The 14,458-nt window shown below is 50.3% G+C and overlaps 7 protein-coding genes across 7 annotated transcripts; 5 read left to right on the plus strand and 2 right to left on the minus strand.

Annotated features, from left to right (window-relative positions):
- Positions 1-170: 170 nt before the first annotated feature.
- Positions 171-929, plus strand: CC1G_14453 (hypothetical protein; the record flags this gene model as incomplete). Its single annotated transcript, XM_002911409.1, has 3 exons — positions 171-309; positions 435-736; positions 894-929. 3 exons carry the CDS (start codon positions 171-173, stop codon positions 927-929), a joined length of 477 nt encoding a protein of 158 aa, XP_002911455.1.
- A 2,521-nt stretch (positions 930-3,450) lies between these two features.
- CC1G_14454 (hypothetical protein) lies at positions 3,451-3,702 on the minus strand (the record flags this gene model as incomplete). The annotated part of the gene is made up of 1 exon (XM_002911410.1): positions 3,451-3,702. The coding sequence occupies one exon, from the start codon at positions 3,700-3,702 to the stop codon at positions 3,451-3,453; it is 252 nt and encodes an 83-aa protein (XP_002911456.1).
- Positions 3,703-5,275: 1,573 nt separating this feature from the next.
- Positions 5,276-5,761, plus strand: CC1G_10043 (hypothetical protein; the record flags this gene model as incomplete). Its single annotated transcript, XM_001836497.2, has 2 exons — positions 5,276-5,435; positions 5,706-5,761. 2 exons carry the CDS (start codon positions 5,276-5,278, stop codon positions 5,759-5,761), a joined length of 216 nt encoding a protein of 71 aa, XP_001836549.2.
- Positions 5,762-6,170: 409 nt separating this feature from the next.
- CC1G_10044 (hypothetical protein) lies at positions 6,171-7,805 on the plus strand (the record flags this gene model as incomplete). The annotated part of the gene is made up of 6 exons (XM_001836498.2): positions 6,171-6,372; positions 6,432-6,475; positions 6,526-6,702; positions 6,749-6,832; positions 6,885-7,003; positions 7,055-7,805. The coding sequence occupies 6 exons, from the start codon at positions 6,171-6,173 to the stop codon at positions 7,803-7,805; spliced, it is 1,377 nt and encodes a 458-aa protein (XP_001836550.2).
- A 673-nt stretch (positions 7,806-8,478) lies between these two features.
- CC1G_10045 (transcription factor TFIIH complex subunit Tfb2) lies at positions 8,479-10,208 on the minus strand (the record flags this gene model as incomplete). Its single annotated transcript, XM_001836499.2, has 11 exons — positions 8,479-8,654; positions 8,707-8,785; positions 8,840-8,887; positions 8,939-9,069; positions 9,117-9,264; positions 9,320-9,403; positions 9,457-9,525; positions 9,579-9,678; positions 9,727-9,833; positions 9,885-10,023; positions 10,078-10,208. The coding sequence occupies 11 exons, from the start codon at positions 10,206-10,208 to the stop codon at positions 8,479-8,481; spliced, it is 1,212 nt and encodes a 403-aa protein (XP_001836551.2).
- Positions 10,209-10,759: 551 nt separating this feature from the next.
- On the plus strand, positions 10,760-12,280 carry CC1G_10046 (hypothetical protein; the record flags this gene model as incomplete). Its single annotated transcript, XM_001836500.2, has 11 exons — positions 10,760-10,796; positions 10,847-10,911; positions 10,967-11,093; positions 11,157-11,209; positions 11,283-11,305; positions 11,360-11,390; positions 11,442-11,474; positions 11,530-11,564; positions 11,630-11,730; positions 11,810-11,895; positions 11,946-12,280. 11 exons carry the CDS (start codon positions 10,760-10,762, stop codon positions 12,045-12,047), a joined length of 693 nt encoding a protein of 230 aa, XP_001836552.2. The 3' UTR covers positions 12,048-12,280.
- Positions 12,281-13,047: 767 nt separating this feature from the next.
- CC1G_14455 (hypothetical protein) lies at positions 13,048-13,510 on the plus strand (the record flags this gene model as incomplete). Its single annotated transcript, XM_002911411.1, has 3 exons — positions 13,048-13,128; positions 13,262-13,287; positions 13,342-13,510. The coding sequence occupies 3 exons, from the start codon at positions 13,048-13,050 to the stop codon at positions 13,508-13,510; spliced, it is 276 nt and encodes a 91-aa protein (XP_002911457.1).
- Between the last annotated feature and the right edge of the window lie 948 nt (positions 13,511-14,458).

Below are 14,458 nucleotides of genomic sequence, written 5' to 3' on the forward strand. Positions count from 1 at the left end.
CTGACCACGATAGGCCATGATAATATCGCCTCGCAAAGATCTGGATTGCTATTCTTATCGGAACCTGCTTTTCTAAATCCCACGAGGCAGGTGGCTTTTCTTCATCTGTGCGATATATTGAAGCTCATAGAATTTCGAACCCAGGCCCTACGAGTGCCGCTTTTATCACAATGAAGAAACCTTTTGCTGGATGCAAGCCAACCCAAAGGTATCCCTGCCAGCTCGGAGAATTAGGTACCCCGAGCGCAGGGTATACCGGCCGGGCGCACGAATTTGAAATCAGTTGCTCCTTGTCATGGGCAACCTTTCGTACGTCACAATCCATGCCAAAGATCCTTTTTTTCGCGCATTCCTTTCGTTCATCACTTTTGAGAAAACCAGTTTGTAGGGAAGTCCCTTTTTCTGATGCAATGACGTCGGTCAACGCCCCAAAGCTGCCCTGTCTCGGGCGGCTGAAGCCAACGAGTCCGACACGCAGCATGCTGTCTGTCAGCGTGCGGCTCTGATACCAAACACCTTGGTTGTCGGCTTCAAGGGGGAATCGCTATGGGAGGGCGATCGACGTTGTGACGGTCTGGGAAGGCGCGTTGTCGTCGTTCAGATCTCCGACAATGTAGGCAACAGCATGGACATAATCTACCAAGTGGGCCGTCGCAATGCTCCATTTGTAATCTGGTCTGCGACAGCGCGAATGAAATGTCCTGTCTCAGTGACCCATGCACTCTCAGAGCTCAAGGTAGGGCATACCCATGGTCGAGGTCAGGTGCCACCTCCCTGTCACTATGTTTGGCCACAGGTTCCATTCACTCGGTTCTTTTGTGCTAGTGTTGGCCCAGCAGGTAGGCACTGTATCAGGCAAGTCTGATCAAACGGCGCTCACCTTCTTTTCTCAGGTCTATGTTACGGGTACACGGCCTCGATGTCGATGATACCGACGGAAAGCGAAGTGCCACTTACGATACACCCCCGGCCAATATACCAAGAGTAAGCATGCGAAGGCTCTTCCGACCGTTTGTAACAGTGCTAGTGCTCCAAAATGACCGATGTTCTCTTCTGTCTTGAGCTGGAGGTGTGTCGCTCTTCTCTTGGTCTGCACAGACCTTGGAGAAGCAGCCTGGATGTGTGGCTTCTTTAGGCGCGGCACCACCAACCAGATCTGGACTGGGTTGGAGCCTGGTTCACGGCTTCCACGAGTCAAAACTCCGGATCAAACGGCGCCTCATCTTTCAGTTTACGAATAAACGACCGGCCAGTTTCTCTAAACCCGCACTGCACCGTCGTCGTCAAGTCATCCCGGTATTCCAGGCAACGCAAAACACGAATCATTGGGCTTCCCCTCAAAGGGGTCTTACTACGTCCTCCTGTTTCCCCCGATCTCGTGGAATGGAATCACGAAGTTCATGTCACAAAATACATTGGGTTGGAACCTGGCCACTCCTGAGAAGCGTCGTATGTGTTATGTTATTCTTTTCCATAAGCGACGAAAGAGGCGTTCCTTTACTTCGGTTCTTAGAATCTCACCCCTTTCCAAACAGGACGATGCATTTCCTTTCCTTCGAATACGATTCGCACAGCATCGAGGTATTGGGGGGCGCGTTGCCTATCTCAGAGGCCCTCGTATTCCCTTCGACATTCTGACCTGTATATAAACAGTGGTCAAGTGACAACAATCCCTTCCCCGTTTATTCACTCGGGCCAAAGGGGGGCATTCTGGGTCGAAGAACACGAGTCAAGGAATCGATCCTCTTTGGACTACTTCACAATCTTGGAAGTGGTTCGAAGCATCCCAGTATGTCCCTACATTATCGTACTTATCTTTCCATTGTTCATCGATTCCATTCAGGTTCGGAACATCTGACCAATAGCGGTGCTTGGATTCATCTAACCCCTTCGATTCCTTATGAAGGACTTGGTTCGCTAAAGTCCACGGAATTGAAGGACTACGAGGGCCATATTCCCTGGCAAATATTGACAGCGACTCGTTCTGGGCTGACATCAGAGCCTGATAAACTTCATCACGAAATGAGGTTCGTACCGTTGCACCGTGACCGATGGCTGGGCAGAGGGCCCGCTGTCACATGGGCGCTCAGGCGTCCTCAGAGATGCGTTTGGATCATCGCCTGGATTATTATGGAGGTGGCTGGTGTAAAGTGAGTCGCAGGTCGCAGTTTTGGATATCATTCACTGATGATAATCTAAAGTAATGTTTCGGTTACATCGCTGCTAGAACGGTGAATACTAGGTCTACTTGAGCCTTTCTACGTTCCCCCTCCGAGATGAAGGGACTGGGACGACCGCAGCCGTTTCATGGATGGCTGATGATGTTCGCCACCTCATGATAGCGACATGAAACCCATTCACTACCTGGTCCCATGAATGTCTTCATTTGGTCCAGAATCAATGTATCTTGCCCACACGACATGTCTTATCACCAGGTACAACGTGGTCGACCTCTGACCTTGTGCTAGACCTGCGGTTGCACTTCGCGCTGTAAATTTCGGAGCTACCAGGTACTAGCAGCGACTTCTACGCTCACTTTCAGGTGCCGGAGCTCGTGTAGTTTGTGGGTCACGAGCTGACAAGATTACTCCGAACATGAGATCCCATCGTTTAGCCGTTCAGATTCGGTAATACCAAGGTCGCTGTTGCGTTGCTTTGCCAGAAATGACATATAAATTATACCAACAGCCCTTTGGTCCAAACCGCAAATGACGCTTCGGCCCTGGTTCCGGGTTTAGTCCAAAAGGACAATGAATAGCGTCATCAACAGGATGACATCGAGTTGAAACGATCGTGTGCCCTCCACCCATAGAAGATACTAGTGGTGATGTATTTATTTATTTATAACATTGGGTCTTCGGTTCGTCTGCCTGTCTGACGGTCCTCGTCCCCAACAATGCGATCAAACCCAACTTGATTGTCGCTTCCAACGCTTTTTTCTATGTGTATGGTGGTCTACCATGGTCATTGGGAAGAACAGCGAATGTGAACCCGACTCGGATACTCAGCCGAACAACTACGAACCCCGACAAGCCATTCCATGTCATGATGTGCACCACCACTGTGCCTAAGTGCTTCCTAATAAGCTCAGCCTCGGTAACATTTGTCTGGGCGAGCTTTAAACTTTCAATGAAATCATTTCTTCCGAACCAACGTGCTTGGTGTTGATCGTGTTTTTCCATCATGGAGGATCAAACGGATATCACTCAGTGGACCTTGACCTGTTTCCGATCGATAACCTAGTACATAGTAGGTTTCGAGAAACAACAGTCAGAACCTGAACGCTATTCACAATATAGGTCATTGCAACGGTTACTCTAACTCTACAAGGTATTTCTCCGGAATCGGGATCATTTGTCGGGGCATCAAGGGTCTGGATCGCTGGGTCTTTCCGAACCAAAGGTCAGTGCTCAAAAGACACATCTTAGAGAGAGGTAGGCAACATCGGCCCTAAACTGCTCTGAAGTATTTTTCGCCACTGTCCTGGATTTCAATATCTTCAGGAACTTCGGAACGACATCCTGGAAAATGTCGTTTCCGCGGTCTCCGGGCGTCATAACTGATTCGCGGAGAAACAAACGGATCTGGCCAAGGCGTTCCACCATCACCAACATTGAGAATCTGATGAACCTTCTTGCTATCAAGCTTTCGGGAAATTGTGAACGTCTGCTTCCACTCGAGATACTCTTTCATATGACCCATGACATCATTAACATGAATAGCAGCTCAAAGGTCACTGTTTTCTACTGTGGCCATTCGGTTATCGATTCTACCACTGCTTGCAAAGCGAAATCACCTCATCAGTGCCAATGACGTTGTAATCTGACTTCTCTCAAAGCTCAATGTGAGAAGGCTCATGGTTGCCGGTCAGTGTGTCTTTCAGTAGATATTTTATCCTGTTCTGGAGATAGAACTGGGATCATCGTCTGGAACCCGGACTGTCACGGATTCCGGTAAAAATGGCTGAGAGACACTCCTTCTCTCAGACATAGTTGCCGGAGAACATCATGAGTCCACAGGATAAGATTTCGTGAACCAGGCTCTGGCAGTTGAAGAATATGTGCCAGACGTGGTGGAATGAAATGTCAACTGATCACAAGCCAGTCGCTCCGCCAGGGTAGCAGTCAGTCGTGGCAGATTCTTTGCCTATGATACATTGGGTATCGTCTCCTTTTCGGAATTCCAGTTATCTCCTTGTCCACGCTTCTAGTAAGCACAGTGAGTACTGAAGGCGCTGCCATCATACCCCCCGCCGCAATTGCTTCTCACGGTCACGCACCCCCGACGGCTGTCCGGATTTGGATATGCGCTCATTGTCAAGATCAAGCCCAAGCCGCACATCGGCATCCTCGTTGTCCTGTCACTCGTTGGAACCGCTAGAGAAATAGTGAATATTCAAAATGATACACCCTGAATCACAATGTTAAGCGGCCTACTTGGGACTACTAGGTGGCCTTTCCTTGAATCCTGATTTGGGATCAAGGGGAGCAACCTGTCCGATGCAAGCGATTCTCTCCTGATTCTCTCCCAGGAGCGTGGCTCGCCCATGATTTCGATAGTAACTTCGAGAAGCGGTGCCTAATTTGGGCTGAATAAGGAGATTGCCGAGCGCCTCAGCGCCCGATCTGGGTGGAAGCACTCCTTGCTAGCAATCCCGATCCTCGTATTGATATGTCAGGCATCCTCGAAACCCCCTTGTCAGGTGGACAAGACGAGGATAAAGACAGGGAGCCTAGTTGTAGCAAGTACCATAGCAGATCAAAAGCGGTCGTCGGCGTGATGGTCCATAGGGAGGCGAGTTGTGTAGAATTTAATTTACTAGTCCATTTAACCCTTGCTACCACCATGTGTGGACTGGCATCTGGAGCAAAGCATTTCCCCGGGCGGCTAGGATCATGCACAAAACTCCGAACGGCTACCCCTAGGTGAGTGCCTCCTGGCTCGTTAGATCGCCGCCCTGTTTGCGCTCTTGGTGAACAACAACAAGCTAATATTAATGGATGTCAGTTGGGTCACCGTGATGGTGGGTGTGTATCAACCCTGTAAATTTTCGTGCAGGACCTTAACTCCCATACATGCACAGCGTTTGGGGCTCGTACTCTTCAATATCTCGTCATTGGCTTGCCTTGTCCAGCAGAGGACGACACCATGCATGGTCTCCGATTTCGCTGACTTTGAAATCCTCACGAAAACACAAATCGGTTACCTTTTTCGGATGTGACAAGGGGAAGTGTGAAGGAATTCTTGGAAGTGGCAAGCAGAATGAACCCTAAAAATGGGAGAAGCGCTGGACTATTACGACGATGAAGCAGACGTAGCAGCGTTCACGCCTCGGACTTCGTCAGGGATCCAATTGGACCCTGCGGCAATTGGAGGACTACAAATTCTTCAATTGATGATCATGGAAAGTGCAAGGCCGAACCAGGTGCGGAGATGTAAGTGCATTTCAAAGTTCCCGGTTCTTGGAAACCAAGCCACAGGGGAGAAGGTCGTGGTTTTACTCAATGTGTGTTTTCTTCCTCTAGAGGAGTGTCGTAAAGTGATCGTAAAGGTCGCGTCTTTGTCGCGTATCCGCTCAGGATCCAGTTGTTCGCGCAAAAGGCTTCGCATTCAGCGAATGATCTCTTCTCGCTTGACTTATCTCCTGCTGTCTGTCGTTGGAAGGTGTGTTGGGAAAGTGGCTTACCCGTTGCAGGTAACCGTAGCACAAGAGGAGACCACGGGATACCTAGACCTTAAACCCGGATGCATCTCTCGGTAAAACGCTATTGGAACCCCATAGAACCCTTGTGTACGAAGAAACCCGGATCTTCTATAGACTAAAGTGGAGAAAGCAGGGGTTACCGTAACGGGCCCAAGTTTGGGTGCAAAATGTGATAGAATCAGCATCGTGGACACGAAGACGAACTGTGATTAAAGAAGACATCTGACAAGGTGGCGCCAATGTATGTCAGGTAAACAGAGCTTCTGGGTAACGTAGTACTGCACATACCCAGGAAGGTTGTTGGACGCCAATGTAAGGCATCAACCGTTTGGATATTGTAGGCTTCTTGCCTCTATATGAATATCGATCCAGATTCGCGGAGCACTATCCTCCCGGCCCAATACTAAAGGAAGTGGATTCCACCTTCCTCCACTCCCCAATTGTCCAACAACCTCAAACTTCCACTATGACGAGCAACCCCGACGTCCCACCCTTCATCGGCTACGTTGAAACCACCGTCAACGCCCTACGACTCATCCATGCCGCTCGACAGGGCGTCATACCCCGTATTACTCGTCGGCTCAACGACACAGAGCGCCGTTCCATGATCAAGAGTGGCTCTGTCTTTGTCTTCAGCGTCGAGGAGAGCGGTATCAAGCGTTGGACAGGTATGCTTCAGCCTTTAGTATTTCAACATTACCTGCTCACACAACCCTAATTTAACTAGATGGTCTCCTTTGGTCACCATCTCGCATTGTCGGGAATTTCTTGGTGTGTTACGCGACGTTGAAGAGCCCTTCCTCGTTACTCAGACCCGATAGGTTTATCGCGAAATTCTTGAACGCAACAGCAGTCGCGGACACAAGAAGGCATTCCCGGCAGACGACCCTAACTCACGATCGTTGCAGAGGCGCAACTCCCCAGAACACATCGGCTATACAAAGCCCATCAGCAGCAGCGACCACGGAACCTTCAAGCCTGGAGGACTCATAAAAAAGGTGCGCCCCTCCTCGTTTACTTGTATGATGTCTAAAGTCGCTCTAGACGATTACTGTCACCATCGACGGCTCCGACCTCCACCTCATTTCGTACTATACCCCAGAAGACATCCGCTCGGGAAAACTAAAGGTATGTGCCCGCCCTGTGATTAATATCATTGCCTCTCATCCAACTTGGTTAGCGTCCTTCATCGAGGCCTGATATCATGAGCCTGTACATGCCCCCTCACCTGTTCCGCCTCACCAACTTCCGCGTTCCACCAAAGGTTGAAATCGGCCCAGATGGAAAGCCGAGGCTCGTGTACGTGCACATTTCCACTGTCACGGAAGAAGACCCTGACCCTAGTTTCAGCTGTGAACAAGAAGACATGCAGGAGATCCCCGTCGAGTGCAAAGTCGAAGACCAAATTTACCAGATTCCCGACTCGCCGTCGTCGTGGGGCAGCGCCAACTCGGCTTCTCCCGTCGACACGCAGTTTCCGAACAACTCCCTTTACCATGCCAATGGGGCCGTCGGTAATTACAGAGGCGCCAGCGACCGCTGGTCCGACGTTAATTCCCTCACTGGCCGCGGAGACCTTACATGGAACTCACATCTGATCAGACGCCGAGATTCCCAAGTCGTACAAGACTCCTGGCCATCTATCCATACCCAGTCCAACCGCTGGCAAGACTCTTCCGTTGTGTCTGTCGCGTCTAATGGTGGCGGCAACTATCCAGATCGCACTCGGGTGCGACCTGGACATCCGTACGAACAAGCAGATGGCCTCCGCCGCGATAACAACGGTGTCAGTCGTCGCTCGGAGTCGCATAGAATCGCTTGGCACCATCGAGACGGATCACACAGCTCCAGGGATCGACGCAGTCCCAACTCATCATTTACGCCTTCTCCGACTATCCCGTTCGCTGCGCAAGGATATCACACTAGCCCCTCATACACTTCAAGCTGGACCTCCGATAATACCTTGATGGGCTCTACTCCAACTCTTCATCCCATTTCCAACGGTTCGGCATACGACTCGTACTCCTCGAACGGCGGATCCTCGCTGTCAGGACCCGACGATTTTGGATCGGCCGTGGAGGAATTCGCCCAGGAGGCCTGAGCTCCATTGATCTCCTCCCATTATTTCTTGACGAGAGCCATCTCTTATTTCTTGCACGACTCATACACTGTAATTCTATATCATTGTCGTTGGATTGAGCCTGGAGAGGATGTAGTATACGCGCGATCTAATACCCAGATGGACTTTACTCAAATGTGTAATTTTACCATCAATACACACGAATTGGTTGGACGGACTTCACGCCCCTAGACTCTGTATCTTTTCTTAGTGGCACTTGTCTCTTGCCCGTGTATCTCGGTCCCTCAAATAGGAGGCTAGGCCCGAAAATAACAACCAACGCCTCGGAGAGGCCACTGGACAAATCGGCCTTGTCAAGTATTGGATGGGCACAAATTTGACATGCTTCCAGAAGGCATGTCTTCTGCATACCGACCAATTGGAAAGATCGACGGGCATGGCGGGGAAGGAAGATGGTACACCAGCAGGAATGGGGTACGACCAACCTCGACAGAGGCAGACCCAGCACACCTTTCATCACCGTAATTGCAGACCCTCAACGAAAATCGCGCTGGGATGTCGCGGTTTCCCGAAGGAATTCGTGTATAACAGGCAAAGGTTTGTACACGGATAGCTTGATTGAGAATTCCAGACGTTCGGCTAGAATCATTAGGGCCGCCGTGCGTACGGCATACGCTGAATCCAGTCCCAATGTTCACCGCTCGCCCATGGTCCTTCGCTCAATGAAGCCCTTGATGTTTGCGTGGCCCTCGAGACTCCCAAAGAAGCATCGCTTGGAGGCGTTCTCCCATAATACCACATCGAGTTCCTTGGCGTACTGCAAAACCAACTCGTAATCCGCTTGCGACGCAAAAGCGGTGTATAAAAAGCCTATACAACCACTTTATTAGTAAACTTTACGAAAAAGATAAAAATGGGGCACCTTCTCTGGACTTGAGGCGATTTTTCTCGAGTTCCCACAGTCGTATTTGGTCCTGGACGGTCACTGGAAGCAACGGGTTCTTGAAGAATCATCAGTAAAACAGGGGACGTGAAAGTGCGGGGTAGTTCCTCACATTCTTTCTCATGTTGGGATGCGCATGTGTGATAAGGTAACTGATTATCTATCTTGCGCGTTAAAGCCATTGGGCGCCAGGTGAAGGACGGGTACGCACCTGGTCGGCCGAAATTCCATTCAGAAGCGCCTTCTTCACACTTTCCCTGGTGATAGAACCAACGACAAGATTCGGGAAGCGATACTTCAAGGACGCAAAAAGGCTCAAGACGGCTGTTTGCAAGGGGTTGTCTGCGAAGAAGTCAGTGGGAGCAAGCGAGTAATATGGAGCGGATGACCTGTATACGCATAGATGCGGTAATTAGTCTCGAGAATGATAAAGCCTTCTTGTGGCCCAGAGCTAGCTCCTGATGTGGAAGGCAGAGGTGGAGAAGAAGAAGTTAGTGTGGTGGAAAGACGGGTGGGGCTGAAACGCTTGGATGTTTGCTAATTTGAACGAGGATAAGAAGCAAGGCTGGATTAGAATGATCGAAACAAGTACCTTGCGTTGCCAGATTAGGCCGTAGTCTCGCAAGTCTTCCAGCATAGCCGACTGGGTCTTCGTTAGGTTTTGGACGGAGTACTCCTGTTAATCGGCTCATCAGCGTACCCCGAGGTGCTAGGAGCGGTGCCACGAACCCGTCCAAGTTCCATCGTTGACAGCATGAAGAAGAAGCTCAGGACATCGACAAGGTCCATTCTCCGTTGCTAGAGTTATTCTTTAGTGGATGGATATTGAAAGATGGTCACGAGAGACAAACCTCTGCCAGTTGCAGGTACTGGAGCAAGAGATGCCACAGTTGCTCGTGCGGGGAATGCAGGAGAAATTGGAACCCAGCAGAGGAGATATGAAGAGCATCGCTGCGATTTGATCAGAAACAGGCAACAGACTACGCAAGAGACGTTTACTGTATTTCGTTCATGAGCCCGCTTGTTTTCAAGAGGAATCGTACACCTGGTGAGGGTTCCGTTGGGCGCTGTCCGCTTCCAGACGATACCATGTAGTGTAAAATTGTCTAGGGGAGGTAATTAGTCGTTCGAATCACCAGGAGGGGCAGAACGCATACCTCCCACCGTTCCAGGGCGTAGGCATCCAGAGCAGCTATACTTGGCGGACCCCGCTTGTCTTCTCTGTCTGGTGGTATTCTGCCGTCGTCCTTCTTCTCGTGATCTACGGCAGGAACGCCGAAGCTACCGCTTGATCCACTGTAACGGCGTTCAGCTCTTCGTTAGGCGACAATGGACCCTGACGATAGGTACCCTCCAGTAATGGCCTGTCTAAACCCCGATTTGAATGTCGAGTTGAGCGCCAACTTTCCCGTTGCAGTAGGCAATATGTGAAGACGGGAAAGCGTCGCTAGTGCCTCGTCATAGAGCCTGTGCCCTCGCATTGTTATTGTGATACATGCTAAGGATTCCAACAAAGAGCGTTACGGTTTCGCTTCTCGAACAACCCAAGCTGCCAGAGTAGATGTAGGTATGGCCGATTCCAGCCACAGAAGATTCAAGATTATCTGTCGTTCAAGCGATGACAACAGTCTACAAAGACGACATGTCAGAGTTTACAAGGTGTTCACCAGAGAAGTGGGGCGCAGGTTGACCGAAATATTGACAGACACGAGGATGGCTTCTGATACAGCCTCGTCAACGTATTTTGGGATTGAAGTTGCAGAAACGGGAGCAAAACATGTTCCTTCTTCACTTTGGTGGCATCGCCTGTGGGATTTTGGGCCTTCATCGTCGTCGCCGGTATCCAGAGAGAAGAGAAACAGAAACAAGCAGCGCGCACCGCCAGACCCTCGCGCGACAAGTATAAGGTTAGGGTTACTGCAAACCCCGTGGCAAACGGGACACGTGAGGCACCGACGCGTCATTAAGCGTGTTAGGGCCTCGAGGCCCGTGTTGCAAGGGCGGATCGGCAACCAGAATAGTAACTCTCATCATGTCGGGACTATCCGTTCACTCTGCGGCTCAGAACAGTGAGTAGTACTTTCAGCCGAGGTCGGAAAAGGTTCTAAAGTCTACCCAGACCAGCTGTCGTTGCTTAGGACGTTGCTTGCCGAGAACCCTGCTCTCGTAAACTCTGTAGACGTGGTATTTAAGCTCTCATTTATCTAAATATTTCGGATTCAACTCATGCGGAAGCTAGGATGAAAGGACGCCGTTGCACTGGGCGGCGTCTTCAGGTTCTCTGGATGTTGCGCGCTTCCTCATTGACCAGAAGGCAGAAGTCGATAAAGTGGACAACAGTGGTTGGACTCCGCTCCACATCGCAGGTAATAGTCTTCCGGTTTTGCTACACTGTTGCGCACTCATCGTCCTATACTATCGCACCTCAGTCAGTGCAGGGAATTACGATATCGTTCAGGAATTGATAGGCGGTGGTGCAGACGTAAACAGGCAAGTGGGATAGGCTTTACCATGTCACCGTTCAATGGGTCGAATTTCTTCTATGATCCAGAAAGAACGATAAAGGCATAACACCGCTGTAAGTCTCACCACAAGGCCTTCGTTGTAGCAGCTCCTTTATGCCATGCATCAGGCATTATGCAGCATCCAAGTCTCGAATCGACGTACGCTGTCAATCTGACAGTATCACGCGGCTTTCCTGATCCTTTATTTAGATTGGCAAGCTCTTGATTTCGCGAGGTGCAGACGTACGTGTTTTCGCAAACCATTCATGACCGAGGAGTTCTCATCCAAAAGCAAAAGTATAACGCGAGGGACAATGCCAACCAACTCCCTTTGTACGTAGCCTATCCATTTAACCTCTCTCGGAGTTCTTTTCTGACCTCTCAACTTCGCGATACAGACATCGTGCAGCGACCACAGGCTCGACTGGATTCATTCGACTCCTTCTCGAATCCTCCACGCCTTCAAACAAGCTTAGATTGAACACGGCCGATCGCGTTGGTAAATCACTCCCCATTCCGATTCTCTTGTTCCTTGAGCTCACTCGAGAAATTTCGCTGAATTTCGTGTCCTCTTATAGGCAATACTCCACTGCATCTTGCGATGGAGTCGGCGCATGCTGAAGCAGCTGTTCTCCTCATTAACGCAGGGGCTGACCGTACTCGAGTAAGTGTGATCGCCGCCGCTTCGACCATATTACTTAGATTTGTCGAAAGGAAAATTTGGATAGCGAAATCCCGGAGGCTGTACCCGGTGTTGGTGGCCAGGAGCAAAAGCAAGCTCGCCAATATGTCATTGACCATTGCGGCAAGCCATGAGAGGATGTTCAGCAGTCCTGATCTGATCCACCCCGTCGATTATCTGTTTGATGCAAACGGTGATCCTGACTACGCGAAAGTTCAATCGGATAGCTTTAACCCCTCACCATCTGTTCTGAGCAGTGGTCTCAAGAATTCCGAGCTCCTCTTCATCGAGTGTACAAGAATTCTCGCAATGTGGAGAAATTGGTGCTTCCATTTGGTTTAGTAGAAAATTTTACATTTCTGTTTATCAGGAGAAGCCTCACTGAAGCGAACGGAGCGGGTTTGAGGGAAGCTTTTCGACTCATCCAGGCCATCTGCAGACCTCTAGTGTTCCACATGGTGTCCCTGAATTGAAGTTATTCACTTGTCCTGACAGCCGACGAGAAAGGAACCGGGATCGTCGTGGAGAGCCTTGAATAACCTCCGGAAAAACTCGTTGATAATTTACGTTCAAAGAATTTCCCCCATTCCTGCGGTTGCGTTGCGCGTCCTCAAAAGGCCCACTCACTCCTACCGGTGATACACGTTTATCCGGATGGCCTATCTCTCCAAGCCAGCAATATTACCTTCCTCATTTGGCGACAAACCAAGGTCCGGAACTGTGAAAAAGAAGTCTTGTCGTCCATATTCCCGTATCGCGGTGCGATTTGGTACCCAACGATTGGCTACGATAAAACACGGTTCATAACCACTGCCCACTCTTCAAATGGCATAAACTGCCCAAATTCCCTCAACCTGATACGAAAAGGAACACCGACTTCTCGGATACCTCATCCAGTCTTCTGGATTCGGAAATTGGCATCCATGGTGATGAGTGGGTGTTCAATATGTTACTCCTTCAAGGAGATAAAGGACCAGATCCACGTTCACCTGAATCCGATACCCGGGAATTTTAAGGTCAGGACGAAAGGCAAGGGTCCTGCGGGGTTGGTGGATAGTTTAAGCTCTTCCACTTCGACCCCGATGGAAATCCCAATCATCATCCTCGGAAGGCCAAACAAGTTCGGAGTGATTGATGGCCCTGATGCGTGCTGACAAACAGCGGAGTCCAGCCCGATTGAGGCTTGGCATCGTGGCGGACGACATCGGAGGCAAAGTAAAACCCTCCTCGAAACCCGACGTGTCATGTTCAGCGCATAACTGGAGTCAGCGCTAGAGGCTTTTCGCGTCCCCAATGCCTATAGCTTGCTATCTCTGAAAGTGTAGCCTTGAGCTAAGCTACCATCCAGGGCGTTATCATACGTGATGCGCCAAGGTGAGTAAACCGAAAGGTATTTCGATGCAGCACATCTAACGGAATATTTCACAGAGCAGGTTCTGCTCAAGTTTCTGAAGTATTCCTATTCTTTATCTTTGGTCACGCTCTGTCAAGACCTAATGCCCCTGAGGCCCGAGTTGCACACGAGTGTTCCCTCGCACACTCCAGATCCCGCGGTGTGAAACCCGAGTTCTCCATCGGTCCTTGCTCTCGTTCCTGATCCTTGTGTCCCACACCTCGTAACCCCCATCCACGGCCTTGCATCTCCAAAGCTCGAACCTGAACAATCCGACCCCCACCTTGGTGGTTCTGAGTGCTATCTCTTTGTTCGCGCCTCCAAAGCTTCATTTCTGGGCCTCTCCGCCGCACCTTTGCCCGTACGAGAGTTAGCTTTCAGTAAATGCAAGGCTCACCAGCTCTACGGTGCAGTCTTCAGTTTGCCTTCTCATTTACCTATACCTGATGGTTCTCCAGCATCGGTGTTTCAGTCCCCATACTCCTGTCACAGCCGCATTTGTAGAACATTGTGGGCATAACTACACTTCTGATCATCTTATCGCCTGTGCCATGACAGGGGCGCATCTACAGACTGAAACCACTCGGGTGTTTGGGATCGATGAAGACCGGAGGTTTAGTGGACGTGTACGTTTGGTGTACGTGGTTATCTATCAAACCCTCTGAAATCATCTTGCGAGTCATCTCCTCCCCCTCGATCAAGACGGTCAACACGTTCTCAGCGATGACGAGAGGCAACACAATGCCATCGACGTTCATTTGACCTGTCGCGCCCATTCGTCCTCGTTGACTATCCCGAATGTCCGTTTCTTGGGAAACCCGTACTGACTCCCTTCAAGCCATCCGGAAAACATGCCCAATAAACGAGCTTCTACGTCAGACTTTTCGCCCGTATCGAAGCAGACAACATTGAATGAAAACGCAAACACGTGTATGAACGAAGGACATTCTACGTGCTGATATGCGCCATCACCGCCTGTGTAGGCCTGAGCGTCGCTCTATTGGCGTTACAGTGCTGGGAGCGGCTGTAGGCGCCGGCGGACCCATTGCTGGTCCCACACATTTATACGGCTGGGCCTTCAACCCTCTCCGCTGACATGTCCACAGTACCCGATAGTATGAAACCACAAGGTCTCTGCACTGCCGATGACGA

The sequence above is a fragment of the Coprinopsis cinerea genome (assembly GCF_000182895.1).
Source record: "Coprinopsis cinerea okayama7#130 chromosome 4 map unlocalized cont3.4, whole genome shotgun sequence".
NCBI classification, from domain to species: Eukaryota; Fungi; Basidiomycota; class Agaricomycetes; order Agaricales; family Psathyrellaceae; genus Coprinopsis; species Coprinopsis cinerea.